This window comes from Panthera onca, chromosome B3 (assembly GCF_046562875.1).
Source record: "Panthera onca isolate mPanOnc1 chromosome B3, mPanOnc1 haplotype 2, whole genome shotgun sequence".
NCBI classification, from domain to species: Eukaryota; Metazoa; Chordata; class Mammalia; order Carnivora; family Felidae; genus Panthera; species Panthera onca.
The window spans coordinates 134,949,389-134,977,036 of NC_138344.1; the positions used below are offsets into that span (position 1 = coordinate 134,949,389).

At 54.2% G+C, this 27,648-nt stretch overlaps 1 protein-coding gene across 2 annotated transcripts in view; it reads left to right on the plus strand.

Moving 5' to 3' along the window:
• The window catches only part of RIN3 (Ras and Rab interactor 3), a 125,471-nt gene extending 98,812 nt beyond the window's left edge, over nucleotides 1-26,659 (plus strand). Inside the window, exons 7-10 of one of the 2 annotated variants that reach the window (XM_060620597.3) lie at nucleotides 523-831; nucleotides 15,900-16,031; nucleotides 21,564-21,727; nucleotides 24,458-26,657. In XM_060620597.3, the coding sequence (XP_060476580.2) occupies nucleotides 523-831; nucleotides 15,900-16,031; nucleotides 21,564-21,727; nucleotides 24,458-24,769 (917 nt within the window). In that variant the 3' untranslated portion in view covers nucleotides 24,770-26,657. Of the gene's footprint in view, nucleotides 1-522; nucleotides 832-15,899; nucleotides 16,032-21,563; nucleotides 21,728-24,457 lie in introns of both variants that reach the window. The other variant, XM_060620596.3, reaches the window with a different exon arrangement.
• The last annotated feature ends 989 nt before the right edge of the window (nucleotides 26,660-27,648 follow it).

A 27,648-nucleotide genomic window follows, 5' to 3' on the forward strand; every position in this document is an offset into this window, starting at 1 on the left:
AGCCTGGAGCCTGCTTCGGATTCTGTGTCTCCCTCTCTTTCTGCCCCTCTCCCACTGCCATTCTTTCTCTCCCTTCCTCTCTGTCTCTCTCTCTCAAAAATAAACGTTTAAAAAAAAAAAAAAAAAAAAGAAGATTTCTACCAAACGTTTACTGGGCACCCAGGCCCTCCGCGTACAACTGCACAGGTTGTATACTGCACAACTCCCATGTAAACAGTGCCCTTTGAAATTGTACATTGGTAGGCGACCCTGTGAGAGTTTAATCAGTACCACGCCCTATGAAAAGCATCAGGATATAAGGTTTCAGTCCCAGACACTGCGCCAGTGTCTTGGCAGTGTGGCTTTCTGTTGAAGGTACTACACTGTCCCATGTGTCAGAACTGCAGGGCATAACTGCTGGGGCATCGAGTGTGTCCTTCCAGGGACAAGGAGTTGGGGACACCACACTGTTGAACACTAAAGCCTGGTGGTAGGATCCCGGCTGCTGGGTTCCTCACCGTCCCGCTCTTGTCCCCCTGACAGAAGCGATTGTGGAGTCTGCCTTGTACAAGTGCGTCTTAAAGCCGTTGAAAGAAGCCATCAACTCGTGTCTGCGTGAGATCCACAGCAAGGACGGCTCGCTGCAGCAGCTCAGGGAGAACCAGCTGGTGATCCTGGCCACCACCACCACCGACCTGGGCGTGACCACCAGTGTGCCGGAGGTGCCCATCATGGAGAAGATCCTGCAGAAATTCACCAGCATGTACAAGGCCTACTCACCGGAGAAGAAGATCTCCATCCTGCTCAAGACCTGTAAGCTCATCTATGACTCCATGGCCCTCGGCAACCCAGGTAGGTGGGCAGGCAGAGGAGCCCGGGCTAGGGGCTCTCTCTAGGAACAGCACTATTGTTCGGTCTCTGACCCCCTCCCCGTCAAGGACTCCGGAGCCCTTAGCAGGCGCCGGGGAGGCCTTTCCAGGTTCAGAGCCCTGTTGGGGCAGGACGAGGCAGGGCGGAGTGGAACCCCGGGCACCTCTCCAGCATTACCTGGGGGTCAGGAGGGGGCCAGGATTAGCTGCCACGATAGAGGACAGCACACAGACCATGCTCAGTGTGTGTGTTGATCAGGAGAAGGTGCTATATTCGTGTCCTATGGCTGCCGTCACAAAGGGCCACACACGAGGCGGCTGAAACAGCAGCAATTGATGGTCTCACGGTTCTGGAGGCTGGAAGTTCAAGATCAAGCTGTGGGCAGGGTCATGCTGCCTCTGAAGGCTCTGGAGAAGAGTGTGTTCCAGACCTGTCTTCTGGTAGCTTCTGGTAGTTCTTGGCTTGTGGCAACACGCTCCAGTCTTCACATGACATTCTCCCTGTGTGTGCGTGCGTGCGTGTGTGTCCAAACTTCCCCATTTTGCAAGGGCATCAGTCACATTGGATTAGGGGTCCTCCCTACTCTGGTATGACCTCATCTTAACTGATGACATATGCAACGGCCCTATTTCCAAATAAGGTCACACTCCTAGATACTGAGGGTTAGGGCTCCAATGTACGAATTTTGGAGGGACTCAGTTCAACCCACAACAGCCACCTCAAGCAGTTAGCATTTATTTTTTGCTCACGAGGAGGTTTGGCAGTTATGCTGATCTGGTCGGGCGTGCCCGAGCTTGTCTGGACTGGCTCATGGGTCTGTGGTCAGAGGGGTTGTTTGGAGGGTGGCTGGGCTAGGGCGGCCTTGCTCATATGTTGGGGGGCTGAGTGGCTGTTCACTGGTCTGGAATGCAGGTTACTGGGCCATGCTTCTCTTTCTCCAGCAGGTGAATCTGGGCCTGTACCCATCACTGTCACTGGGGTCCAAGAGAGCAATTGAAGCCTGCAGGGCCTCTTAGGACCTGGGTTGGACTGGCACAACACCACTCTGACATTTCACTGACCTATTTAGTCACAAGACTGGCTCAGATTCAAGGGGCAAAGGACTAAACTCGCTTGATAGGAAGAGCTGCAAAGTAACATTGCAAGGGGGTACAGATGTAGGGAAGGGAATATTGGGACCATTTACAATCCGTAGCACCACAGCACTCCTCTAGCAGACAAGAACAGGCATTATTGCACCATGGTGTATGCCTTGGTGAACAGAATGATGGCTGGATTTTATCCCCTGATCACCTCTTCAGCTGGATGCCCTTGTGCAGTGAGCAACCTGTGTGCCCGTACATGACAGCCGTGGTAATGCAGAGCAAAAGGATTGTACCTTTGTTGTCACACAGACGTGGGTTTAAATTTCTGATCTGTCGCTTACTCTCTTTGTGACCTCGAATAATTAACTTCACCCCTTAAAGCTCAGTTTCTTCACCCAAGGAAGCTGTTTTACGAAGGGGAAACTCAGACCCCTAATGGTTCAAAAGCCATACTCAGTCACTTATGAATATTAGAAGCAACATATAAAATGACATGTAAAATGTCAACCTCAATGCGCAGGACCTAACAGACCCAACAAATGGTGGCTATTTTAGGGGAGGGATTCTCTCCATCTACCTTGGAGAAGAGCAGGCCCGTTTGGCCATAGGCCAGCAAAAAGCAATTGAGGGATGGTGCAAGGTCCCCTTCCCCTAGGAAAGCTCCCTCATAGGCCTGGTACTGACCACCATTCCAGGTTGGAGTCACTCTTTGGGGTTAAATTGACTTGTGTCCAATTGCTGTCATTAGAACGAACATCGTTCCCTCTAAGCAGATACATGTTCAGTTAGAGCCGTTAGAGCCGCGCCCTCACCATTTAGCATAACATTGGAAATGTGACTGGAAAAGAGGCCCTGGTAGTGGGGGCGGTATGGCAAAGTGGAGGTTTTCTTATCGCGGGGCGGATGTCAGACTTTGAGACCCAGCGTCCCGTGCAGTCCGGACCCCAGAGAGCAGTCCAGCATGTGAACTCCACAACCAAGTAAACTCCTTAAAAATCCCCAAGGAGATAAGATGAGGGCAGCAAGCAGCCTTCAGAACCCCGAGCTCTCAATCAGAGTTCGACATGCTTGGTCCCGAGGGTGTGGGGCCCTGGGAAAGTATCCGGTGTGGCTCACAGCAGCAATGTGGAACGGAAGGTTAAGACCCTGTTGTCAGGCGGCAAGGGGCCGGCCAGGACCTTCTCAGTCCTTCCCAGAGCAAGGCTACCCCAGATGTGCAGCAGCTGGGGAGGGGAGCTCGGGGGTGTCCTGCCCAGTGTGGGCAGGGAGCAACCGTACAACCGGATCGAACCAGAGAGGAGCCAGAGCCCCGCAGGACCCTTTGCTGTGAGCAGCCTCAGAGAGAGAACAGAGAGGCTGGCCTGGGACCTCAGAGGCATGTGGTCGGGAAAGATCCAGGTTTCCTTCCCAACTATGTGACTGTATCCTGGCTACATAGGTGCTTGGAGCCTTAGTTCACCCCTGTGTTAGACGGGCACAGCCATACCCACCTTATGGGGCCATCACGAGATGTAATTAAGTCTGTAAAGTTGCATCTAGCCCAGCGGCTGTCACTTAATCAGGGCAATTACCTTCCCTGTCTGAACTCCTCATTTGGGGAATCATTTCTCCCAGGGCCGTGCCGAGGCTCGGGGTAAAATCAGAGCTAAGGACTCTGCAGACCCTGAGACGTTATCAGGGAGACGGTCTGGGGCCTGAAGGGGACAGTTCCATTCCCAGTAAGTCCTGGTTTACTCAGAAGCCTTGGGCTTCCTGCAGTTGTTTTAAACGCCCTATCTCTTGCCAGTGACTTCAAACACCATGATTCTTGCTGATGGTGAATTTACCCACTCAGACCTTACCAGAGACCAGGGAATGGGGGAAGGAATAGCTAATGTCGAGGGAGAAGGAAAGGAAAGAAAGGCAGTCGCTGGAGAGGATGTGCCCAGGCGAGGCACATGAACGAACAGAGAGGAACGAGGGCGCTCAGAGTTTCCCTGTCCTCGCGGGAGGGAGGCTGGACTCTCTCTCTGCTGATTCAGAAGCCAGCCCCAGGCAGGGAAACTCTGAGCCCAGAAATTCAGGCCAGGGCCAGGGCTCCGTGGGAAGATTTCCCCGCTGGGAACAAATGAGTCTCTCGTCAAGGAGCAGTGTGTTCCCCTCCCGCTGCTGGGGGAGCACTGGGCTGTGAGCCCTCGGGCTTCCAATCTCACCTCTGCCATTAGCAGGCTGGGGCTGCCCCGCTCCGAGCCCTGGCTTCTTCACCTGGGAGGAAGCAGCTCCTGCCAAGAAGAGCGGAGGCTTTGGCCTCGTTCATAGACCTGGGTTTGAACTGTAGCTTCAGTGCTGTAGCCTTGGACGTGAATCTCATGGGGCCTCTGCATGCATATGAAACAAGGATGATAAGACCTGCTAATCAGGTTGTCATGCAGGAGCGGGGAGAACACCTAGAAGGCATCTGGATATTTTCTATCCAGGAGGGACTAATCTCCTAGGGACTAATCATCTCCTAGAACCTTGGTTTTCTCACTCATAAAATGGGTCTGGGAATGCCTCTCAGGGCTGTTTCGAGGACCAGATGCAACCAAATACTTGTGTGAGTGTCTGACATGTTAGGATGTGGGAATGGCTGCTGCCTCCCCACCACCCAGTGGTCTCCATGCTGGGTTCCAGGAGGCACCCCAGGGGCCACCAAGGGGACACAACACAAGCTGGGCCACGACCTTGTTTGTCCCTGTTTTATACATGGAGTCCCACATGGGATTTTGTTTGCAATAACCAGTTCTGCTGCTAAATATTCTAGCTTTTAAAACTTCCATTTGGAAATGGGTTCAGGCTTCACAAAGCTTGAGAATAGAAATACTACATTAAAATAAGAACATCCAGGGGCGCCTGGGTGGCGCAGTCGGTTAAGCGTCCGACTTCAGCCAGGTCACAATCTCGCGGTCCGTGAGTTCGAGCCCCGCGTCGGGCTCTGGGCTGATGGCTCGGAGCCTGGAGCCTGTTTCCGATTCTGTGTCTCCCTCTCTCTCTGCCCCTCCCCCGTTCATGCTCTGTGTCTCTCTGTCCCAAAAATAAATAAAAAACGTTGAAAAAAAAAAGAAAAAAAAAAAAAAAAAAGAACATCCAGGGGTGCCTGGGTGGTTCAGTCAGTTAAGCATCCCAATTTGGCTCAGGCCATGATCTCCCGGTTTGTGGATTCAAGCCCCACATCAGGCTCTGTGCTGTCAGCTCAGAGCCTGGAGCCTGCTTCCAATTCTATGTCCCCGTCTCTCTCTGCCCCTCCCCTGCTCTCACTCTGGCTCTCTCTCCCTCCCTCTCTCTCTCTCTCTCTCTCTCTCTCTCTCTCAAAAATAAACGATTTTTAATAGGAACATCCACGTACCCTTTGTGGATTGTTAACATCTTGTTTCATTGGCTTTATCACTTAAACACTCTCTCTGTGCATACATAATGTTCTTCCTGAATCATCTGAGCTTAAGTTACTTACATCTTGGCCCTTTACCCCTAGATACTTTTCTAAGAACAGGGACATTCCCTTGCATAACCACAGTAAAGTCCACTTTGTGAATTCACGCTGATACAATATTTTTACCTCGGCCACCCTCTGTATTCCGGGTTGTCACTGGAGCTAATAAGGTCCTTGCTGGCTTTTCCTCCTCCCGTTCGGGATCCGGTCAGGAGTCAGGTATCACAATTAGCTGTCATGTGTCTCTTACCTCCTTTAACCTGCAACATTTCCACAGCCTTTCTTTCTTTGCTTTTTTATGACATTGATGTTTTGCAGGAATACAGGTTTCCCTCCCACCACCCCACCCCCTCACCGTTGGTTCTTTTTGATGAAAGTTCCTCATTTTGTGTTTGTCAGATGTTTCCTCATGATTAGATTGAGGTTATGCACTTTCAGCCAGATCCCGACTGACTCTTAAATTCTCTTCTGACTTCGACATTCTGCGATCTTAGGACCCGGCCCCCTATCCCCAGACACTCAGCTGACACCTCCCTCCTGCCAGATGCTTCCAGAGGCTTGCTGCTCGAAAGTGTGGTCCGCAGACCAGCAGCCCTGCATGGAAGCTCTGGGAGCTATCGGTGACCCTGTGGAAAGGCACACTCCAGCTTGGGTCCCGCCTACCTCTACCACTGACCCACTCAAAGCCGAAAACAGCCCTTCCCTCCCACTCCCACCCCCACACCAGCCCCCCTCATCTCCAGGGAAGAAGCCCCACCTGCCTACCTCTGACATGACACTGGCAATAGCCTGTGGTGTCCCTGTGGCCTGGATGCTGGCAAGGCCCACTGGAGCACAAAGAGAAGGACTGAACTTGGAGACGTCTGAGTTAACTGGCCGGGCCGTCTTTCCCAGAAGGGTATTGTTCTTTATGCCCACGGTACAAAAGGACCAGGATTTGAAGCCAACAGTTCCTCACTCCAAAGCCTGTGCTTTTGTGACTATAGGCAGCAGCCAGCCTAGGGACAGATCCCAAGGTTCCTGAATCCCAGTCACGTGTTTCCTCTACGGTAGCAAGTTTAGGGGCCTGAGTCAGGCAGAGCAGGTGTTCGTGGAGACAAATGGCTTTGGGTAAGCTTGGCCATCCATCCTGCAGCAAGGAGCAGACTGGGTTGCTCATGGACTTCATGAGGCTTGGGGAGAGCAGCCAGAACTTCTAGAATCATTTCTCCTGTTGCTTCCACAAACAAGCTCTTCCCACCTTCTCAAAGTCTAAGAACCTTCTCAGTGTCGAAGAACAGGGTTGGCCCCGCCATTGAGGAGAAATAGATTCAAGCCTGAGAGCCCCGCCCCAAAATGCAAGAGGGAGGAAGGAGGGAGGAGTGTGGTGTGTAGTATGCGGGGCGCTTTCTAAAAGAACAGAAAGAACCTTCTTTTGATGGAGAGGAGGCAACAGGAGGGGGGCAATGATGGCCAAGAGGTTGCCTTTTTTCTGTGCCTTCAGTAGTCCGTGTAAACACCCAGATGCCACGCCGCACGAGATGGAACCTGGCCCCTGACCCTGGGGGAGGGGTATCCAGCAGCCAGGTGTTTGGATGTAAGGGCCAAAGGGATGGTGGTCTGAGGGTCCTGGAGCCCCTCTAGCCCCTCACCATTCACCCCACTCGCAGGCATCGCAGAGCCAGCTGGGAATCTATGGCTGGTTCAGGTGGGGGCAGAGGCTGCGAGGGCAGACCCCGGGGAGCCTGTGCCATTGACCAGGGGTCAGGGGGACACAGAGGGAGGTCAGGCTCTTGGGTTTTTTTTAAATCTATGTTAAAAAAAAAAGTCTCCTCCGATTTCTGATACAGAAGTCACTAATAATGTTTGTTGTTGAAAAAAGATGATGAGTATCTTGTTGGATTTCTTTTTGGTCTTCTTGAAAGAGATATAGATAGGTAGATAAATAGGTCATTAGTTAAGGAAAATACTTGCTGCTATATTTGCTAACATATTGCTATATATTATATATATATTGCTATGTATTATAGCTATGTTGCTAATCCCCGCAATCTCTTACCCAATAAAAGTGCATTTCTCACTCATGTAAGTCCAAGCGGATGGAGAAGGGGGGGGGGTGGGGCGGGGGCGGGGCTCTGCTGCATGGAGTCATTCAGGGATCCAGGCCGAGGGAGACTGTCTGAATCCTCCTGGGCACTGACATCCAGGTGACAGAGAGAGAACACAAGGGCCAGGCCTGGAAGCAAAGCACAACCTTGCTTTTACGCCCCCCACCGCACAACAGAAATGGCGCCCGGGCCCTCTAAGATGTCGTGCTCTGAGCATTAGAAGACACGTTGCCCTCCTGGCTGGCATTTCTCACATGCCGGTAGCCCCACGGGCACCGTGTTCATCACTGCCCACCTGTCTTGCCACCGAATCCTCAGAACCACTTTTTGAGGTGTAGACACTATTGTTGCCCCCACTTTAGAGCCGAGGAAACTGAGGCTCAGCGAGGCTGGGCAGCACACTCAGCGTCATCCCCGAGCAGGCGAGTGGAGCCAGGTCCCGCGCCCAACCGCGCGCTGTCCTCCCTCTCTGGGGTGTCCTGGGGTCAGCGAGGACCTCAGAGAAGTCAGGCCCGAGTCAGAGGAGGCCTCGCGCCTTTTCCAGCCAGGCTGGGACTTTGGGCTGCAGGGCTCCGAGCCCGTGGCCTGTGTGACTGGACTGGCTCGCGGGCTGAGCTCTCCGAAGAGGAAGCTGGTGAGCTGGAGTAATTTCCTCGGGGATGCGGTGTGGCTCAAAGCAGAACTGAGGCTTAAGTGGCATTTGCAGAAAGCCCACATGACCCAACGGGGCAGCTTTGGAGGGAGGCTCAGTGGGCGGAGGGCTGGCTTCTCATCCCACGTCAGCCACAGACTGCGGGGAACCCTCCACCCCTCTTCCCTCCTCCCTGGGCTCCTGCTCTTTCAGCTGTGCAGCTGGGAGTAGTTCAGACTAGACCAGTGGTTTTCAAACTGGCAGCCAAGAGCTCCCCAGAGGCCACAGACATAGCTGAGGGCCACTTGCAGGGGACAGTGGAGGGAGAGAAGAGCAGGCCAGCCCCCACTGTGAATCAACCAGAGAAGCCAAGTTCTGCCTAAAATACCCCTTAATGAAAGGCTTCCCTGGGCGCCTGGGTGGCTCAGTCAGTTAAGCGTCAGACTCTTGATTTTGGCTCAGGTCGTGATCTCACGGTTCGGTGGGTTCCAGGCCTGAGCCAGCCTCTGTGCTGACAGTCGGGAGCCTGCTTGGGATTCTCTCTCCCCCTCTCTCTGCCCCTCCCCAGCACACACGTGCTCCCCCCCCCGTCTCAAAAATAAACATTAAAAAAATGAAAGTCTTCCACTATAAAAGTAAACTGAAAACCTCCTGTTATAGGTGCTGTTCTCTACTTCCTACCATCCCGTGTGTTTATCAAATAAGTTCATTCATTCAACAGTGGGACTAACAAGAAATGACAATGTGGATGTTAACAGGAAAACCCAGTCCCTGTTTTTAAGATGGTCACGATTCAAGTGGGATAACGGAAGCGACAGTCATACCGTGTGACAAATGGTATCCATTCATTCATTTAGCAGATATATTTATTAAGAACCTAGTGCGTGGGGCATCTGGGTGGCTCAGTCAGTTAAGCGTCCGACTTTGGCTCAGGTCATGATCTCGAGGTTCATGGGTTTGAGCCCTGCATCGGGCTCTGTGCTGACAGCTCAGAGCCTGGAACGTGCTTCTGATTCTGTGTCTTCCTCTCTCTCTGCCCCTCCCCCGCTCACACTCTGTCTCTGTCTCTCTCTCTCTCTCTGTCTCTCAAAAGTAAATAAACATTAAAAAAAAAAGAACCTAGTGCAGGTCAGGCACAGTGGAAATGCTGGATATGAACAGTGAGCACGATGAAACCCTTGCCTTCACAAAGCTTTCATTCTATGAGGCGAGGCAGGTAATAAATAAGGAACCAGAAGCATAAACTATGTCATTAGATGCTGAAACGTGCCGGCAGGCTGAACCAAACACGGAGAAGGGTCTGGGGAATGTCAGAGGTGTTTGCCGCTCTGCGTTGGGTGGTCAGGGGAGGCCTCTCTGAGTTAATGCACAGTATCCGTTTTCCCATTCTTTAGGGACAGGGCAGGGGAAACCCATCATAAGGGCATTAACCTAGTTTGTGGGAAGTGGGGGTCTTCAGTTAATACTTCCTGGAGGAAGGAAGTGACTTTAAGTGGGAATCATGGCGGAAAGTAAGAGTCAAAGCACATCACAGTCCTGTACCTTGTCTGCCCCAGGACTATTGCATCAGCCACCACTTTCAGTAAGAGCCCGGTCAAGAAATTTGGAGGGACAGTTATAGTAAGATGATACACCCTTCCTCTATCTAGATCAGGAGTCTGCAAACTATGGCCTGCAGGCCAACTCTGGCCCCCTACTTGATTTTGTAAATAAACTCATAGAAACAGCCACACCCATTCATTTACAGTGTCTATGGCTGCGTTTGTTACAACTGCTGAATCCAGTAGTTGGGATAGAGACCACATAGCCCTCGAAACTAAAAATAACTACTACCTGGCCCTTTACAGAAAGATAGGCCAACTGCTCATTTAGATCATTGACAAATGATCTAAAACCTAATTTTTAACCCAGCCACTCACTTGAGGTTCACAGCAACCTGGCGTGACAATCTGAATTAATTTTTTTTTTAATGTTTATTTATTTTTGAGAGAGAGCAAGAGACACAGAGTGTGAGTAGGAACAGAGGCGGGGCAGAGAGAAGGCTCCAGGAGGAGCAGAGAGCAGGCTCCAGGCTCCGCGCTGTCAGCACAGAGCATGACACGGGGCTTGAACTACGAGCTGTGAGATCATGACCTGAGCTGAAGTCGGACGCCCAACCGACTGAGCCACCCAGGCACCCCCAGTCTGAAGTCTGAGTGAGTTTTGTCATCAGCCCGTTTTCACATGAGAAGACTGAGGCTCAGAGTGAGCGGCCCCAGATCACACAGTGAAGGGACAGAGTTGGGGGCTTCCTGATGCAGTACTCACACGGTCTGCACGAGGCGAGCGCATTCAGCGCCTTTTTATCAGAACTCTCCTCGAAAACCTGCCCGCCGATGAAATATGCACGAGGCACTGAGCCAGCCCTTTAAAGTGTGATTGCCCACCGCCCCCCACTCCCCATACCTACTGATGGGAAACGGATGTGACTTTGGCACGAAAAGAAAGCAGAAATCACCAGGCACTGCAGGCTGTGGCCCAGCAGGGCTCTGGGAGGTGCAGCCTGATGGACGTGGTCTCTGACCCGTGCAAGCCAAATGTTCTGATCACGGAGAATTACTTTGGAGCTGTGCCTCCGTATCCCAGTGCTGCTGGCTGAGGCCCCCTGTGCACAGGCTGAGCTCATGCCTTGGGCTCCTGGCTTCACGGGAAGGAGACCGCAGCCCTACCTAGCCCTGGAATATCAGAGAGCTGGAGCATTTAAACAATGCTTGCGGCTTATGTTTGTCTGCAAGTAGCTATCAAGTCAGAGAGTCTGTGTGGGCCTTTCCCACCTACATCAGCGAAGAGAGACCCAGATTCTAGTCATAGATCCATCACTAACCGGCTGTGGGGCTTCGAGCAAATTTCTCTGGTCTCTGAACCTCGGCCTCCTCACAGTGAGATTGGGCTTGATGAATCCAGGGCCGCTGGTGTCCTGAGTCAGCTGGTCATGCCATGAGAGCTAATCATGTGCCTCTCTCCCGTTCCACGTTCATGTCGGTAGCTTGAAATGGGCCGCTGTGGAAATATTTATACCACAGCAATTGGCAAACCCTGCAAATCGGAGCTTATTTTTCCCTTCGGAGAGGCCGTTGTTGGCCATTTCCCAGCTCACCGCTGTCTAAGACCCACAGAGGATCCTAGTATCCTTGACCATGGCCCCAGCCCTGGACAGGACAGAGCGGAGGCCAGTGGGAGCACACATGTGGCTCCATTCAGTCCGTTGTCAGTGTCCAACATCCCAAGCCCTGTGCTGGGGACTGGAAAGGCAGTGATGGGGCAGAGGCTCAGAAAGGTTAAGAGGCTTGCCCAAGCTCACCCAGCCTCCGTCCTGGCCCTCGAGGAGCTCATAGTCCAAGGAAAAGGGCAGGCTCTGAAGTCGCGGTGTTTGGGAGCTGGAAGTGCTCACCTGTGCCTGAGGATGCAGGAGAGGGCAAAGAAGGAGAAGTTTGTTCGGGAGAGCTAGGGAAGGTGTCCCCGGCAGAGGGAAATGGGTGTGCAAAGGCACGAGGAATGGAGTTCGGGGAATGGCCCGTGATTCAGCACGGAGGAATTTGTGTGAGAAGGTGATGAAGGCAGCATGTCGTTCTGAGCTGGAAGTTGGAATATAGAGTAAGCGGTGGTGGCTGGGGGCAGTCTAGGAGGGCTTCGTGGAGGAGGTGGAACTTGAAGGAAGAATGTTGAAGTACCAGGTACCTGGGATTGTGGGTAAGAAAAAGTTGGATTCAAGTCCTGGTTCGCCACATCCTGGCCATGCAACCTTAGGCAAGTAGCTTAACTTCACTGGGGCTCACTTTCCTCATCTATAAAGTGGGCACAATGGATCTAACCCACCTCACAGAGTTGTTTTAGGAATCCATTGGTATAATATTTATAAAATATGCTTTGCTTTTAGAATGGCCCACAAATGTTGGTGCTGTGTGGGAGGGGGAAGGTAAGGACAAGCCATGCCCGATAGGTGACTGTGGCAAATACCAAGGGGCCAGAATGCAGGTGACTTGTTCTCAGGCCATCAACTAGACAGTGTGGCTGGAAGAAAGTAATCATACTGGACAGGTGTTTATGGGCCTAATTGTGGAAGGCCTTGAATGTCAGGATAAGAGATCCAGACCTGATTCTCTAAGCAGGGGGGAGCCATTGATGGTTCTTGAGAAGAGAAATAGCATGATCAGAGCTATACTCGCAGGAGATGGGTTAGTGGACAGAATGGATCAAAGGACAGAGACCCTGCTGGGAGGGCAGGCATAGGGAAGTAGGGCTGGAAAAAGCAAAATGTGAGTGCAGGGAGCACTTAGAAGGAAGATTCGTCTGGGGCTCTGACCTGCCTGGCCACAGGGAACAGAGAACCCCAGAGGAAGAAGGGGACTCCCAGGCCTTGCACCCTGGGACGGGGGGCAGGGAGCCGTGGGCTCCTTGACAGAAATGGGAAAGTTTGCAGCCAGGGCTGGTTTCCAGGAAATGATGAAACACTTGGTTTGGCCCCTGGTGAGGGGAAGGACTCGTGGGGTGTCTGTAAAGGTCCACCGGAGCCTGGGGAACTTGGGGAGGCACCCCTTCCTGCTCACCGCTGCTGTGCCCTGCTCTGTGTCCCGGGGAGACAGAAAGGGGATGTTCACGGGTAGCTGGAGGGACAGTCGTGGGATCACGGGAGCCCTTGCAGTAGGTGGCTAAGCAGAATGTGCTGGAGACTGAGGAAGTGGGCCCCAAAGCCCTTCCTGAGCATTGGCCAGGCTTCCCAGGGAGAGCATGGGGAGACAAAGAAACACATGAACCACATTCTATCCCCCACAAGGCACAGAGCTGCAGTCCGGAGGGCCTCTGAATCCTAAACTGAAGGCCAGAGCTGGACCATCCTTCTTGCTGAAAGTCACTGCCCCCAGAAGCAGAGCTTCTGGCCCTTAGAACTATAGACATTTGGGGCTGAGTAAATCTTTATGATGGAGGGTTGTCCTGGGCATCGCAGGTGCCAGTAGCACCCCCACTCTGATGTGACAACCCAAAAGGACTCCAGATACTGCCAAGTGGCCCCTGAAGGGCAGAACCACCCCGGCGGAGAACCACTGCTCAAAAGCAAATTTGCTTGCCTGATTGTATCCCTTGGTGAGCTATTAACACAATACCAGGACGAAATCAGTGTTCTAGGAGGCACAGTAAAAATTCAATCAGCTCTAAGCCGGTGCGTGAGTTATAGGTGCATTCCAAAAGGCACAGGACTGTTTCACATCAGTTCCTAACTCGTAACTCAAACAAGAAAAGAATCTCCTGTAGGCCAGGATTCTAATAATTAAATTATCAGCATGAAAAACATCTCCCGGCACAAAATCTTTCCCCAGGAACTCGTTGGTTGTGTCTCCGGCTTATAAAGGTTTAGGGGAGAGCTTTCTCCAAAACAGACTAATTTTGTGTAGGGACGGGACAGGAATTTTGAAACAAATAACCAGAGAGCCTCGGAACACAGAGCTGCAGGGGTGCCCGGGTTGGCTCAGACAGTTAAGTGTCTGATTCTTGATTTCGGGTCAGGTCATGATCTCATGGTTCATGGGTTTGAGCCCTGCACCAGGCTCTGTGCTGACAGTGCGGAGCCTGCTTGGGATTCTTGCTTTCCCTCTCTCTCTACCCCTCCCCCCCTCAAAATAAGTAAATAAACATTAAACACACACCTGTGCGCACACACACACACACAGAACTGGAATGGGAAGAAGGCATTTCCATGGGAGCATGTGGGAGTGCTATGGGTAAATCCTTAAATCCTTGTATAGAATTCTCACCAGAATCCTATGGGATGTCGTGTAATCTGTGGCACATCATGCATGACTAGAAATACAGGCTCAGAGAGGTCAAGCAGTTAGCCCAGGTCACACAGCTGGTAAGAAGTGCACTGAGGCTCACACTCTGGGTCCAACTCTGCTTTTCAGTGCTGTGTGTTACCAACCCCTTCAGCCTGTTTATTTCACAGGTGGGAAAACGGAGGCCCCTTGAGACAGCAGAACAGAGACGTCAGTAATAGGCCACTTTTCCGTAGCACTTTACAGGTACCAAACACTTTGCTGTTTTGCTCACCTTATTCTCTCAAAAACCCCGAAAGGCCATCAGGGCTCGTGCTGCTGGCCCCATTTTGCAGATGTAGGAACTGAGTGTGGCCAGGAAGCCGGCCACAGGGCACACTGTTCTCTGGGAAAACGACCAAGGATGGGTTGTAAGCAGAAGGGGCCCCCATGGGAGAGACATCGTCAGAGGCCCCCGCGGTGCCAGCACTGTACCGCGGGGAGCGTGGAGGACATAGGAGGAGCGCGCTGGCCTGTGCTGGAGAGGCGTGGACACACGGAGCCCACGGAAGCGCGGCTCGATCGTGCCTCCCGGCACCCAGGGGTGGGCGGCCTGTGCAGGCATGGGCAGCGGGACACAGGGCCTCCGGAGGGGCTGCTAAACTCAACACTGAGCTTCCACTCTTCTCAAACCTCTGTCACACCATATCTTTTACTCACATCTTTCTGGTCCCTGCTGGAATCCAGAAAAAATCAGGTCTTATTACCTGGGCAGGTGACACCCAAGGAATAGGGTGGTTAGTACGAGGGCTTAAGTGACTGAATGAATGAATGAATGAGCGAGCAGGTGGGCCCTTATGAGTAAGACTCCTCCTGGGGCGCCTGAGGGGCTCAGTCAGTTAAGCATCTGACAACGGCTCAGGTCATGATCTTACAGCTCGTGGGTTTGAGCCCCGTGTGGGGCTCTGTGCTGACAGCTCGGAGCCTGGAGCCTGCTTCCGCTTCTGTATCTCCCTCTCTCTCCCCCTCCCCCACTCACGCTCTCTCTCTCCCTTCAAAAATATATAAACATTAAAAAAAAGAGGGGGGGAATGCCAATGTGCCAACTGAGGGACTCCAGGGGATTCTGTCCTTGTAGGAATTCTTCCCTCCACATCCAGCCCGTGCCTTTGTATTGCCAGTCAGTCACCAGAGCCATCCCGGAGCCCAACAGGGAAGGCATCTCATAGGCCCACTGTCCACCCTTGTCTCTTCCCCAAGGCATCTATTATTGTCAAGATCCTCTGAACCATGAGAACATTTCCCACAAAAGCAGAAGTGATGAGTTATTCCTTTCAGAGGTATTTACGTGTTAAAAGAACCCCTCAGGTCAGGGCCCTGCTTAACCCAATACAGTAAAGGTTGAATGGTGGGATTTCCAACCACGGAGTACTGATTGAGGGAGGGCTTTCTGTTTTGCAGATGCAGAGGGAGATGTTGTTAAAAGGGACAGGGGACCCTCCCGAATACGTCACTGTTAGCTGCTTCTGGGTGGCTTCCTGAATAAGTGTGATATGAACTTGACTGTCAAGCAAGCAGCGAGGGTGGGAGGCACCTGGCTGGCTCTGTCTGTGGAGGGTGCAACTCATTCTCAGGGTTGTGAGTTCGAGCCCCACGTTGGGTATAGAGATTACTTTAGGGATAAAATCTTAAAAAAAAAAAAAAAAAAAAAAAAAAGCAGCCCGGGGCATTGAGGGGGAAGAGCTGGGGAAGAGGGAGGGGTTGGGACTTGACCACTCCGGTGGAGGGTGGCTCTCTCAGTTCCTTGTTCCTAACCCTGGACTGTGTCTCAGACATCCCTGAGAAGGCTGGTCCCAGGTTGCCCCTGTCCTGAGTCATAAGAAAGCTGCAAGGTTCCTCTTCCAGGGGAGACCCGCCCCCGCCCAGCGAACCGCTGTCCTCTTCCCGAGGGCAGAGAATGGCTCACAAGGAGAACCTCACACTCACTACTTTCTGCACCCTCTCCCCTCCCAGGGAAGCCCTACGGCGCAGACGACTTCCTGCCCGTGCTCATGTACGTCCTGGCCCGCAGCAACCTCACGGAGATGCTCCTCAACGTGGAGTACATGATGGAGCTCATGGACCCTGCCCTGCAGCTGGGCGAGGGTGAGTGCCCACCCCAGGCCCCTCTCCAGGCTGCCGGGGTCCGCTGCACAGCCCGACAAGCAACTTCCCGGACGCCAGATTCCACTGAGCCCCGAGGACAAGACACAGGGCCTGGACACGGGCCCTGTCCTGCGGGAGCTCACAGACCAGCAGGGGAGCTGGGCCAGTAAAGAGACCCTGTCACCACTGCTTGACGGATGCTGGAATGATGGGAAGTCCACAGTGTATAGGCGGGCGGTGCCCAGGCTGTGCAGTCAGGGAGGGCTTCCAGGAGGAGGTGATACCTGAACTGAGTGTTGAGGGCTGGAGAGGAGCCAGACCGTGAAAGAAGTGGGAGAGGCATTCTTCACAGAGAGAACAGCATTTGCTGGTAGCATAAAAGATGAGGCTGAATCAGTGGGTGGACCCATCAAGGGGAGGAGTCTGAGCAGGGAATAATGATCAGTTCTTAGACAGGGGTGGCCCTGGGAACTGTCGGCCCCCTCCTCATTCAGCCGTGGCCAGGTCCTGTGTCCGTGAGAGAAGGTTACGGCTGGGACATGGAACCTGCACTCCCGAATAGGATGACGGCAGAGGCATGTTTGCTCACCCCATGCTCAGTTTCCCTTCCCCTTTCCTCCTTCCCACCACTTCCCCCCCACCCACTTTGCCTTGGCCACTCCTCCACCAACAATCCTTGAGGTGCAGACAGCCCAGATAGCAGCTCTGACATGTCAGCCCCAAAGGACGAAGTGAGACTCTCGGGGCCCGAGTGTCCCCTTTGGGCCTTGTGGTTCTTGAGATAAGCTGGCCCATTTACATCTGTTTGCATTTTTAGCGTGTGTTGGCCTCTGGGGTGACAGTGTGACATGGCTGGTTCTGTGAGTTCTTGGAAACTCAGGGGAGCGTGTAAAGCCTTGAAGTTTGCTGTCCCATATAACTTTGACTAGGGCCCTGGGACCTCCGGAGCTATTTTTTCTCCTCTTCAGTTAAAAATCTTCTGCAGTTAACCCTGTGTCGGGCTCCACTCTGGGCATGGAGGCTGCTTAAGATTCTCTCTCTCCCTTTCCCTCTGCCCCTCCCCCACTCGTGTGTGTGTGCACTTGCATGGGTTCTCTCTCTCTCTCTCCCTCTCTCTCTCTCTCTCCTCTCAAAAAAATTCTGCAGTTGTAACAACCTGTCTTCCAGAGGGTGTAGGAATTCAGTGGAAGCCAGGCTTCCTTAAGCAGTGCTGATCTGCTGTCCAGTACATCCATCCATCCCTCCATCATCCACCCACCCATCTATCCAATCTATCTATCCATCCATCCTTCTATCCGTCTGTCCACCATCCACCTATCCATCCACTCACCCGTCCACCCATCCATCCATCATCCACCTACCCATGTATCTCTCTGTCCATCCATCCATCATCTACTCACCCATCATCCACCCACCCATCTGTCTATCCATCCATCCATCATCCATCCACCCATCTATTCTATCATCTATCTATCCATCCATCCATCCATCCATCCATCCATCCATTCATCTACCCATATACCTACCCACCCACGCATTCATTCATCTACCCATATACCTATGCACCTACCCATCCACCCACCCTTTCTTTCATCTATCCATCCATCCATCCATCCATCCATCCACCAACCCACCTATCCATCTTTCAAATTTTCCACCAAGGGCACTGCTGCTGATGTACCTGGGAAGAAATCACTTACAAATCCTATTAAAGAACTAGCCCCAACCCCATAGGTTTTTTAAGTGTCTTAGAGACAGTGTTGGAGAAAAACACTTGAGGGGTGGAACAATGGAGCTAGACCATGGGGCTCTGCCATGGTCTGAGTCCTGGCTTGCTCTCTAGCAGTGGTCAGCCAAGCCTTGGCCACTATGACTCCTACTCCCTTCTCAGCCTGAATCTTTATGGCCAAAGGAGGCTCCAGGCCAGGCATAGCGGCTGAACAGGGAGAGGGCAGGGACGTCCTTGGCCCAGCTACCCTCTCCTAATGGGCCTGTGATTCCCACCACAATCCTGCCATGGCCTCCTAGGATCCTTCTTTCTATTCCTGAGGCTACCCAGGGTTTGGGTAGGAAAGCAAAGGTCCTTCAGGCGGGAATGCTGGTCTATTCTGGGCTATGTTAAGTGCTTTTGAGACGAAGCAAGTACCGGTAAATACATAAAGGTCTTAGTTTACAGTTTCTGACCCAAGGCTGCCTGAATACCCTGTACCCTGCCCTCTTTCAAACTTAAGTAGTCAGTCTCTGGCTCCATGGGAAGATTTCTTTTTTTTTAGAACCTAGGTCCTTTTTTTTTTAAGGTTTATTTTTTTAATTTTGAGAGAGAGCGAGCACAAACTGGGGAGAGACAGAGAGGGAGAGGGAGACACAGAATCTGAGGCAGGCTCCAGGCTCTGAGCTATCAGCACAGAGCCCAACGCGGGGCTCGAACCCACGAACCCTAAGCTGAAGTCAGATGCTTACCCAGTGGAGCCACCCAGGCACCCCCACGTGGGAAGATTTCTAAGGAATCCTTGAGGTGTTTGCTGGAAGTAAAGAGGCGGGCAGGGCACACACAGCCTTGCTATGCACTGTATACGGCCCCTCCCAGCATCCCTTCCCGGCCCCCACCGACATTGGTGACAGAGCCTGCCCATGGCAGCTCTGAGGCCCAGAGGACCAACTTTACGTCATGCTGCATACACCAAGAGGCCTCCCTGTACCTCTCTCTGTTCCTACTCTGATAGTCAAGGTGGGAAGTCCCAGCACCCAGGACAGGCCCGGCCTCATAGGCGAGGCCTCCGGTAGTGAGATGATGTGGGTGTCTTCAGCTTGGGCCGGGGCGTCCACCCTTCAAGTCTGACAGCCAGCAGACCTTCATCTAGAAGTAACTGGGCTGAGGGGCAGAGGGACAGAGTGCGAGGGGGACAGCGTTCCTGCGTTTCCCCAGCTTTGCCGCCTGTCCTAACTTGCTGGCATGGCACACAGGGTGCTCCGTTCCCAAAGCCCCTGAGGCTCAGGTACAAAGAAGAGCCTGCCTTTCAGGGGGGTGGGTGCTCTGAGGAGCTCAGAGATGCCTGGGACGGGGCAGGCTCTCAGGGAGCCCCCACTCTAGAGAACGTCAGTTCCTCCATCTTAAGAGGAGAACTAATACCAGTGTAGTAAAAAGAGCGGTTTGCAGGCTGGATTTCAGCCCCGGTTCTGCCTCTGATTGGCCGGAGACCTTGGACAAGTCCCGTAACGTCTCCGGCTTGGGAAAGCACATGTGCTGGGCTAGATGTGGGGTTTTCACACTGTCTGGGTGCCCCAGCATCCTGCATTCAACCAAAGGCCTTGCGAGTCTGATTGCATTCTTTGAGACCCTCATGTTCTTTCAGCTGGTTCTGAGTGCTGCTAATTTGGTAAAAAGACCAGTGATTGGGTCCTGCTTTCTTTGAAGCAGGCTTATCAGGCATGAGAGATCAGGGACTTCCTGTAAGAAGTAGAGAGCGCCTGAACATTGAGCTGATCGGATCCCAGCCTCCTTCTAGCCTCTCTCTCTGCAGCTCCCACAAATCTGGGCAAATACGGGCAGACGGGAGACCCTGGCAGCTGCTGTGCACGTGGCTGGAGCCAGCTCAAAATCCAAACCTCTTCTAGAAGCACCCCCATGGTCCCCTTTGCCCACATCTCCTCTGCACTGATTGACAGCTGGCCATGCTGTGCAAATATCTTTTTTTTTTATTAAAAAAATTTTTTGGGGGGGCGCCTGGGTGGCTCAGTCAGTTGGGCATCCGACTTCGGCTCAGGTCATGATCTTGCGGTCCATGAGTTCGAGCCCCGCATCGGACTCTGGGCTGACAGCTCAGAGCCTGGAGCCTTTTTCGGATTCTGTGTCTCCCTCTCTCTCTGACCCTCCCTTGCTCATGCTCTGTCTCTCTCTGTCTCAAAAATAAATTTAAAAAAAATTTTTTTTTTTAATTTTTTAAACGTTTTTAACATTTAACATTTTAACATTTTTTTTTAATTTAAAAATTTTTTTTAACATTTATTCATTTTTGAGAGACAGAGTGTGAGTGGGGGAGGGACAGAGAGAGAGGGAGACAGAATCCTAAGCAGGCTCTATGCTCTGAGCCATCAGCACAGGGCTTGATCTCACGGACCATGAGATCATGACCTGAGGTGAAGCTGGACGCTTAATCAACTGAGCCACCAAGGTGCCCCTGTGCAAATATCTTAAAAGGGGTAGTGAGTTTTCTCCATCAAAGGACAACACTCTCCCCAAAGGGAACAACCAGCTCCCAAACTCACGGCGGGAGGGGTTGCCTGCCACCTAGTGGTCCTGGCAGGCACTGCATGGCATGGCCCCAAGTCAAGGGGAAGTTGTCTGGGAGAGGGTGAGAAGCCTCTAGAGCATCTCCCTTAGGTCACCTAATTACCTGCATTACTCACATTTGATTAAGCCCTGCACTCGACAGTATTCATCTCATTTACTTTTTACAACATTCTGGGAAAAGTAAATGAAGAAACTGAGGCATAGAGAGGACAGTAATTCCCCTGAGATCACAGGGTTGGCTGCTGAAGGGCACAGACCTGGACTGTGCTCTCTGACTCCAAACCTGAACGCTCCCAGTCAGTGCACTGCACTCAGCTCCTCCGTTACTAGCCAGGGAGACATGATCACAGGTGGGGACAGGGTCTTGGAGGCATGCCAGCTAGAGGAGATGGGCTCTCAGGGCAGCAAGGGCTGGGGCCCCAGGGAAGGGTGCCTGGCACAGTTGGCTTTAAGCTCAACTACAAAGGGATGCGCATGCGTGGTTTATTGGCTCTTCTCTGATACGTGATGCCAGCCCAAGTTCTGTGTTAGCTGTGACATTAGCATCACAACCTCCCCAGCCAGGGTGTGGACTTTTTCCATATGGGTGTGGAATTTGTAGACATGTGTTGGCAGCTTCATCCAATGCAACAGGCATGCTTGGGGCTGCAGATGACTCACGGTGTAACTAATAATGGTGTAAATCAGAGTAAGGGGCTGGTTCCTCTCTTCAATCAGGAAGTCCTGGGAGGGCCTCCTGGGTGGCTCAGTCGGTTGAGCTACAGACTTCAGCTCAGGTCATGATCTCAGTTCCTGAGTTCCAGCCCTGCATCCGATCTCGATCGCCGCTGCCAGGGCAAAGCCCGCTTCCGCTTCCGGTCCTCTGCCCCCCCCCCCCCCCCCCCCCGCTCTCTCTCTCTGCCCCTCCCCACTCACGCTCCCCCCCCCCCCCCCCCGCACGTGCGCTCTCGCTCTCGCGCTCTCTTTCTCTCTCTCAAAAATAAATAAACATTAAAAAGATAAATAAGTTCTGTCCGGAAGGGGAGCCAAAGACAGTCTTGGAGCAGAGCCTGACAGCTGGGACTGGGTTGGGGAGGGGGAACGCTGGTCTTCAGGGAGCGTGTGCATTTGCAGGGGTGAGCGCAGGGCTGCAGCTCCGCAGGGGAGGGTGCTGCAGGTGCGCCCCAGGCGGCGGCGGTGAGCGGAGCTTGGAGAAGCTGGCGAGGGGTCCCAGCTCAGCCTCCACACCCTGGTCTCCGCAGGTTCCTACTACCTGACCACCACGTACGGGGCCCTGGAGCACATCAAGAACTACGACAAGATCACGGTGACCCGGCAGCTGAGCATGGAGGTGCAGGACTCCATCCACCGCTGGGAGCGCCGGCGCACGCTCAACAAGGCCCGGGCCTCGCGCTCCTCCGTGCAGGTGATGCCTGGGACTCAGGGTGGGTGGGGGCCGGCGGGACGGTCCCGCGGACGCCAATCCCATGGCCCCCCAGCCCAGGAGCCCGACATCGACGGGATACTTTAGAAAAGTCTCTCCAGGCAGCATCGGTGTTTTAGTTGAGCAGGCAAGACAGGATGGAAGGAATGAGACTTTTGTCCAACACTCCTTAGTGTCTTCAGTGTCCTAATGTCCTAGTGCCCAGCTGGGCCTGGAGATATGGACATAGTCTTGCCAGTCCCACTTTGGGGAGCCCACGGCCTGATCCACGGCCTTGCCCCTTTTGTTTCTGGACAAATGCTGCCAAGGTGCCTCTGCGCCTAGCCTGCCCCTCCAATCCAGCCACCATCCCTCCCCACCTCTCTCTAGACACACTCAGTATTCAAGCCATGGACGGCGGGAATCCTGCCTCCTACACTCTCATCACCCCACACACCCCCACGCTGCATCCGGTCAAGCTGCCCCCGATTCCCTGAACGTGCGGAGCTCCACTCCCTGGCACTCAGCCTCTGGCCCCACACTGCTGCCACAGCCTGTCCTCAGTTTCACTGAGAAGTCTTCTTTGAACGACCTCCCCACCTGTCTCCCACTCCCTATGGCCCAGGTTAGATGCCCTCCTCTGTGTTTCTTGCTGCTACTTCCCCCATTATATCCCCATGGCATATATCACACCATGTTGTGACCATCTGTGTATGAAGCCATTGCCATGGAAGGGAGGGCCCGTGACTCACATGTCTGAGGGGCCCCAAGCCCAGGGCCTGGGACAGATTGGGATAGGGGTGTGTGCAGAATGAAGACATTAAAACATCAGGCCAGGCAGCAATCCAGAGCTGTAAACACTCTACCGTCTCACTCCCTTGGCACCTGGAGCACACTAGACCTGAACCCCACCCCTGGCTTTCAAGATGGCCCCACTGTAACAGATAGAGGCCAGGCCTGGGAGGCAAAAGCCTGGAGGTCTGGACCCAGCTCTGTACTAGCTTGCTATGTGGCCAGGAGCAGTCCCTGCCCCTCTTTGGGACTCAGTGGATCAGATGAGCTCTGCCCCCCAAGTACATGTTCTAGGCTGCCAAGATGATATCCCCCACCACTTATCAATGATGTCTTGATAATATTTACCAACTGGCTTCTGGGGAGAAAAAAGGCAGCTCTGATTTTAGCTTCTGTCAATTTCCATGGTGCAAATACTCCCATCATGGCCAATTTCAGTCTACTAACTTGGGATTGCCGAACTTGGAATTGGAAAGAGATGTATGCGATTGGCTTTCTCAAGCTGGTTATGAGCCAGCGTAAGTTGGTAGAGGCGGCCTCCAGCACATCACTGCTCCCCATCCCCTCCTGGAACACCCGTCTCTCCACCAACTCTGGCAACAGGGGCTCCGCTGGCCCATGTCTGACCATGGCATTGGTCACTTCTTGCTTCTACTTTGTAGGTTCCCAGTGCTAAACCAGGCAGAGCATCAGTGCCTCTCACTGGGGAGGTAAAGCGTAAGAGAGAGGCTTGGATGGGGGATGAGGAAGCCCCCCAGCACTATTTCCGGGGTCCAGGGAGGGCACCACCCCCTGCTTCCTCTCAGCGCCTCGTCTGCACTCACCACCCTGTAACCATAGTTATCATCACTCTTAAGGCGCGGTCGCCTTGTTCGTCCTCATCATCTTCCCTATGGTCAGACAGCTGTACTGCGACCAGCCTTCCACAAGGGGGCAGCCCCTCACACACCGCTACCTACCTGCCCTCAAAGTGCTGGGGGGAAAGAGGACTCTTCCAGGCGCTGAGCTAGTTTGCTTCCTCCCAGCCAAGGTTGTAAGGGACTGGTGTCATCCCAGTTTAGAGTTGAGGAAATAGAGGCGCAGAGAGGTCAAGGTCACACAGTGCATGGGAGCAGATTCAAAGCCAGGCAGGAACTCAAGGGCCCATCCTTCCACCACCTGGTCCTCCTCTGGGGCTCTTGGAAGGTGTAGATGCTGTTCAGGTTTGTGCGTGTGTTCCTATACCCAGCCCCACAGGCATCGCCCCACCCTTGCCCGCCTAGCTCGGGCGGTGCCCCTCTCCCTCCGTCCTAAACCCGCCTTCAGGCCCAGCTCCCCTACCCTTTCACTAAGCCCCCTCCTGCCCCTGCAACGAGGAACCTCCACCCCCCATCCCCAGGCTTTTCCAGCCTTAAGGACTGAACTGTTTCGCCAGCCTTAGTAGCTCCAGCTGCACCGTGGGCTGCTGGTCCTGGGGTCTGCACATTCGATTTTATTTATGCCAGCCTCGGTGCCCCAGCGTCGGGCCTGGGGTGGGAATGCAGGGGGGAGCGTCGGGAGGAATTGTTGAGGAAGTGGGTGACGGATGAGCCCGCGGACTGGCCACCAGGGGGCGTGCTCACTCCTCATTGCCGAGACCCGCCCCGGCTGACTCCCCCAGAATGCTCAGCCCGTTGGGAGGCGAGGCTCAGAGACAGAAGGACCTTGCCTTGCGGAGGTCACACGGCAGAGTCAGCCGCAGGTGCTCCTACTTCCAACCCCCCGACTTCCAACCCGCCCCTGCAGTCCCCTCTCTGTGTAGAGAGGAGCCGGGGGCCCAGAGAGGGCATTGGACTTGTCCGAGGCCACTCAGCCCCTCGGCGCCCGTGCAAGCTCCCGGCGTCGGGGTGGGGGTGAGACGGGATTGAGAAGGGATGCCCCCCCCCCCCGGTGACGCAAGACCCCTCCGTCTCCCTCCCGCAGGACTTCATCTGCGTGTCGTTCCTGGAGCCCGAGCAGCAGTCGCGGACGCTGGCGTCGCGGACCGACACGCTGGCCGAGGCGCTGTGCGCTCAGTGCGCGGAGAAATTCGAGGTGCTGCAGCCCCAGGACTACCGGCTCTTCGTGCTGGTCGACGGGCGCTGCTTCCAGCTGGCGGACGAGGCGCTGCCCCACCGCATCAAAGGCTACCTGCTGCGCAGCGAGCCCAAGCGCGACTTCCACTTCGTGTACCGACCCCTGGATGGGGGCGGGGGCCCGCCCTGCCTCGTGGTGCGGGAGCCCAACTTCCTTTGAGGCCGGGGCTCCCCCCGCCCCCCCCCCCCCGGCCCCTCCAGTGGCAGCGTTCAAAGCCTGGCTGGCGCGGAGGCGGGCAGACTGGGCTCCGGCTCGCTCACCAAGCCCCCAACACGTGCATGCAGGAGCCCCCCATCTGAACACGCGCACGCTCCCAACGTGGATGGGATGCCCACCTGGCACACTCATTTGCAACATACCGAGCATGCGCAGGCCAACCCAGCAGAACAGCTGTGAAGATCCTGTGAGGAGCGCTCGAGGGGCCAAGTTCCTCGTTAGACAGAAGGGGAGACTGAGGCTCAGGGAGAGAAGGGACTCTCCAGCCAGCTGCGGCAAACAGAGCCCAAGCCTGGCTCCCTGTTCACTCACAGCCCTTCAGGCCGGTCCTTCCGCTCCAGCCCTGGCCCCGCCCAGTCCTGTCTTTTGTGGGAAGGGCTGACTTTCCCCAGGACTGTCCTTAGGAGGAGCGGCCTGGCCACAGCTGCCCACCGCGCCCCCAGGACGGAGCTGGATGTTTTGGCCCCTCCCAGCATCTCAGGAGCATTTCTCAGGGTGTGCGTTGAGACGACCCCCCCCCCCCCAATCCCTACACCGGAGACTGCCCTCAGCTACCAGTGCCCGCAGTGGCCCTCCCACCCCCCAGGTTCTGAGTCCCTCCGGAAGCAGCCAAACACCAGATCCACCAAGTAAAGGCCGGCTCAGCGTCTACAAGGACAAGTTCAGCTTCAGCCACAGGAGAACACTGACGGAGCCCTTTCCCTGGTGGGCACGCCCCGGGGCTGTGGCAATGTGGCCAGAGAATTTAATAAAAGCCCTTTCAAAAATGGCATCTTTTTTCCTCAAGAGGCTTGAGCCCTGCTCAGCCGGCCAGACCCCCCCCCCCCCATGAATGCCTAACTCCCTTCCCAGATGGGGTTCAGAAGACCTCCCCCTCCTCTCTCCCGAAGGCCCTGTCTTTTGACAGAATCTGCACTGTGCTGTCAACCATCCTCCGCTCCCATGGCCGTGGCCCCTGTCTGCCCCTCGGCCTGGTCATCTGTTGCCTCCCCCACCCCACCCTTGGTTCCCGTCATTCCCACCTCTGTATCATTTCAAAAATGATCTCACACCTTCCTGCTTCTGCTTCTTATCCCTGGAATACCATTTCCTGGAGTCACTGGTCAAACTCCTATTCATCCTTCAAAGCCCATCTCCTCTAGGAAGACTCCTCTGACTTCCTAGGCTGGCAAGAGTGTCCTTATACACGTTTCCACAGCCCCCCAGGCTCATCTCCTCACGAGAGATAGCAAATTGCTCTTGTCTGTTGATACTTCTGCTCTGTCCTCCAGATTCAAACCATTCACATCTGTGTCGTCCACGCTGATTAAAAATATGTATCTGTTGAGTGCCTGTCAGCACTCTTCTAGGCCTTGGGAAACAGAGAATAAAACAGACAAAGTTCAAACAGAGCCCCAGCGTGAACGGCAATGAGCAGTGTGCCCAGGGAAGGATGGCTGGACTCGCCCGAATTAAACCCCTGGGCATCAGCCAGCTCGTTTAGCCAGTCAACAAACAGCTGTTGGGCCCTGGGCTCTGGCTCCAGGCCAGCCCGGTGTGAGATTGCTTCAGGACGCTGCTGGCCGGGAGGACTTTCCAGGCTGGGGGTGAGCGTAGATGGGCAAATGCACAGAAACCGAGGGTAGCCAGGCACGGTCCCAGGTTGCCCCTCCCTCTCCTCCTCCCCCCGCTACAGGATGCAGACACCGTCCCCTTCCTGGGCTTCCAGTCCCCACAGGCCTGAGCTGAGCTTGCGATGCGGCCTTGTACCCCCAGCTGTAAGGTAAGTGCCCACCGCCTCCGACGAGGCCCGAGGCAGTTGGGGAAAGTCAGAGGGAGCCTTTTGCCCAAGGGGGGCCTCAACATGGGGTGGGTTTGGGATTCAGAGGGTGGATTGGGTCCTAGCGCAGCCCTGGGGTCTTACGTCCAGCTCCCAGGAAGGGCAGAAGCAGCCAGAGAGTTGGGCTGACAGGGCCGCTGTAAGATCAGTGCGCGTGTGTGTGTGGGTGTGTGCAGGGCCCAGCATCCTCAGGCCAATGCCGGGATTCACCCAGGAGAGGCCAGAAGGCAGGAGGGGTGGGGCTGCCCGGACTCCCTGTTGTCTAGATGTCTCTGCCCACAGGGAGGTGTGATCGGACAAGGACAGGGGTGCGGGCCTCATCCAGGGCGTCACACACGCTGAGCCCTCAGGGGGAGCCTGGCACTGGTTAGTGATTCCCCTGCATTACTTTAATCTGCAAACAGCCCCTGCAGAGAGGTATTGGCAGATGAGGACATCGAGGCTCGAAGAAGGGGGCGTATGAGTCCGCTTGGGCTGCCATAGCAAAACACCACAGACTGGGGGGCGTAAACAACACATTTGTTTTCTCACAGTTCTGGGGGCCGTAAGTCTGAGATCGAGGGGTCAGCAGGATTCAGTTCTTGGCTCACAGATGGCTGCGTCTCGCCGTGTCCTCATGTGGCCTTTTTTCTCTTGCATGAGCCCCCCTCTGTCTCTTCCTCTAAGGACACCACTCCTATTAGATTAGGGCCCCACCCTTCTGACCTAATTTACATTAATGCCCTCTTTTTGTATATATATATTTATATTTTGGGAGAGCACAAGCAGGGAGGGGCAGGGAGATGGGGACAGAGGATCCGAAGTGGGCTCTGTGCCGACAGGCTGACAGCAGTGAGTCCGATGCGGGGCTCGAACTCACAAACCGTGAGATCAGGATCTGAGCCAAAGTTGGACGCTCAACCGACAGAGCCATCCAGGCGCCCCAACCTTACTCCCCTCCTTAAAGGCCCTGTCTCCAAATACAGTCACATTCTGAGATACTCGGGGTTAGGGCTTCCACATA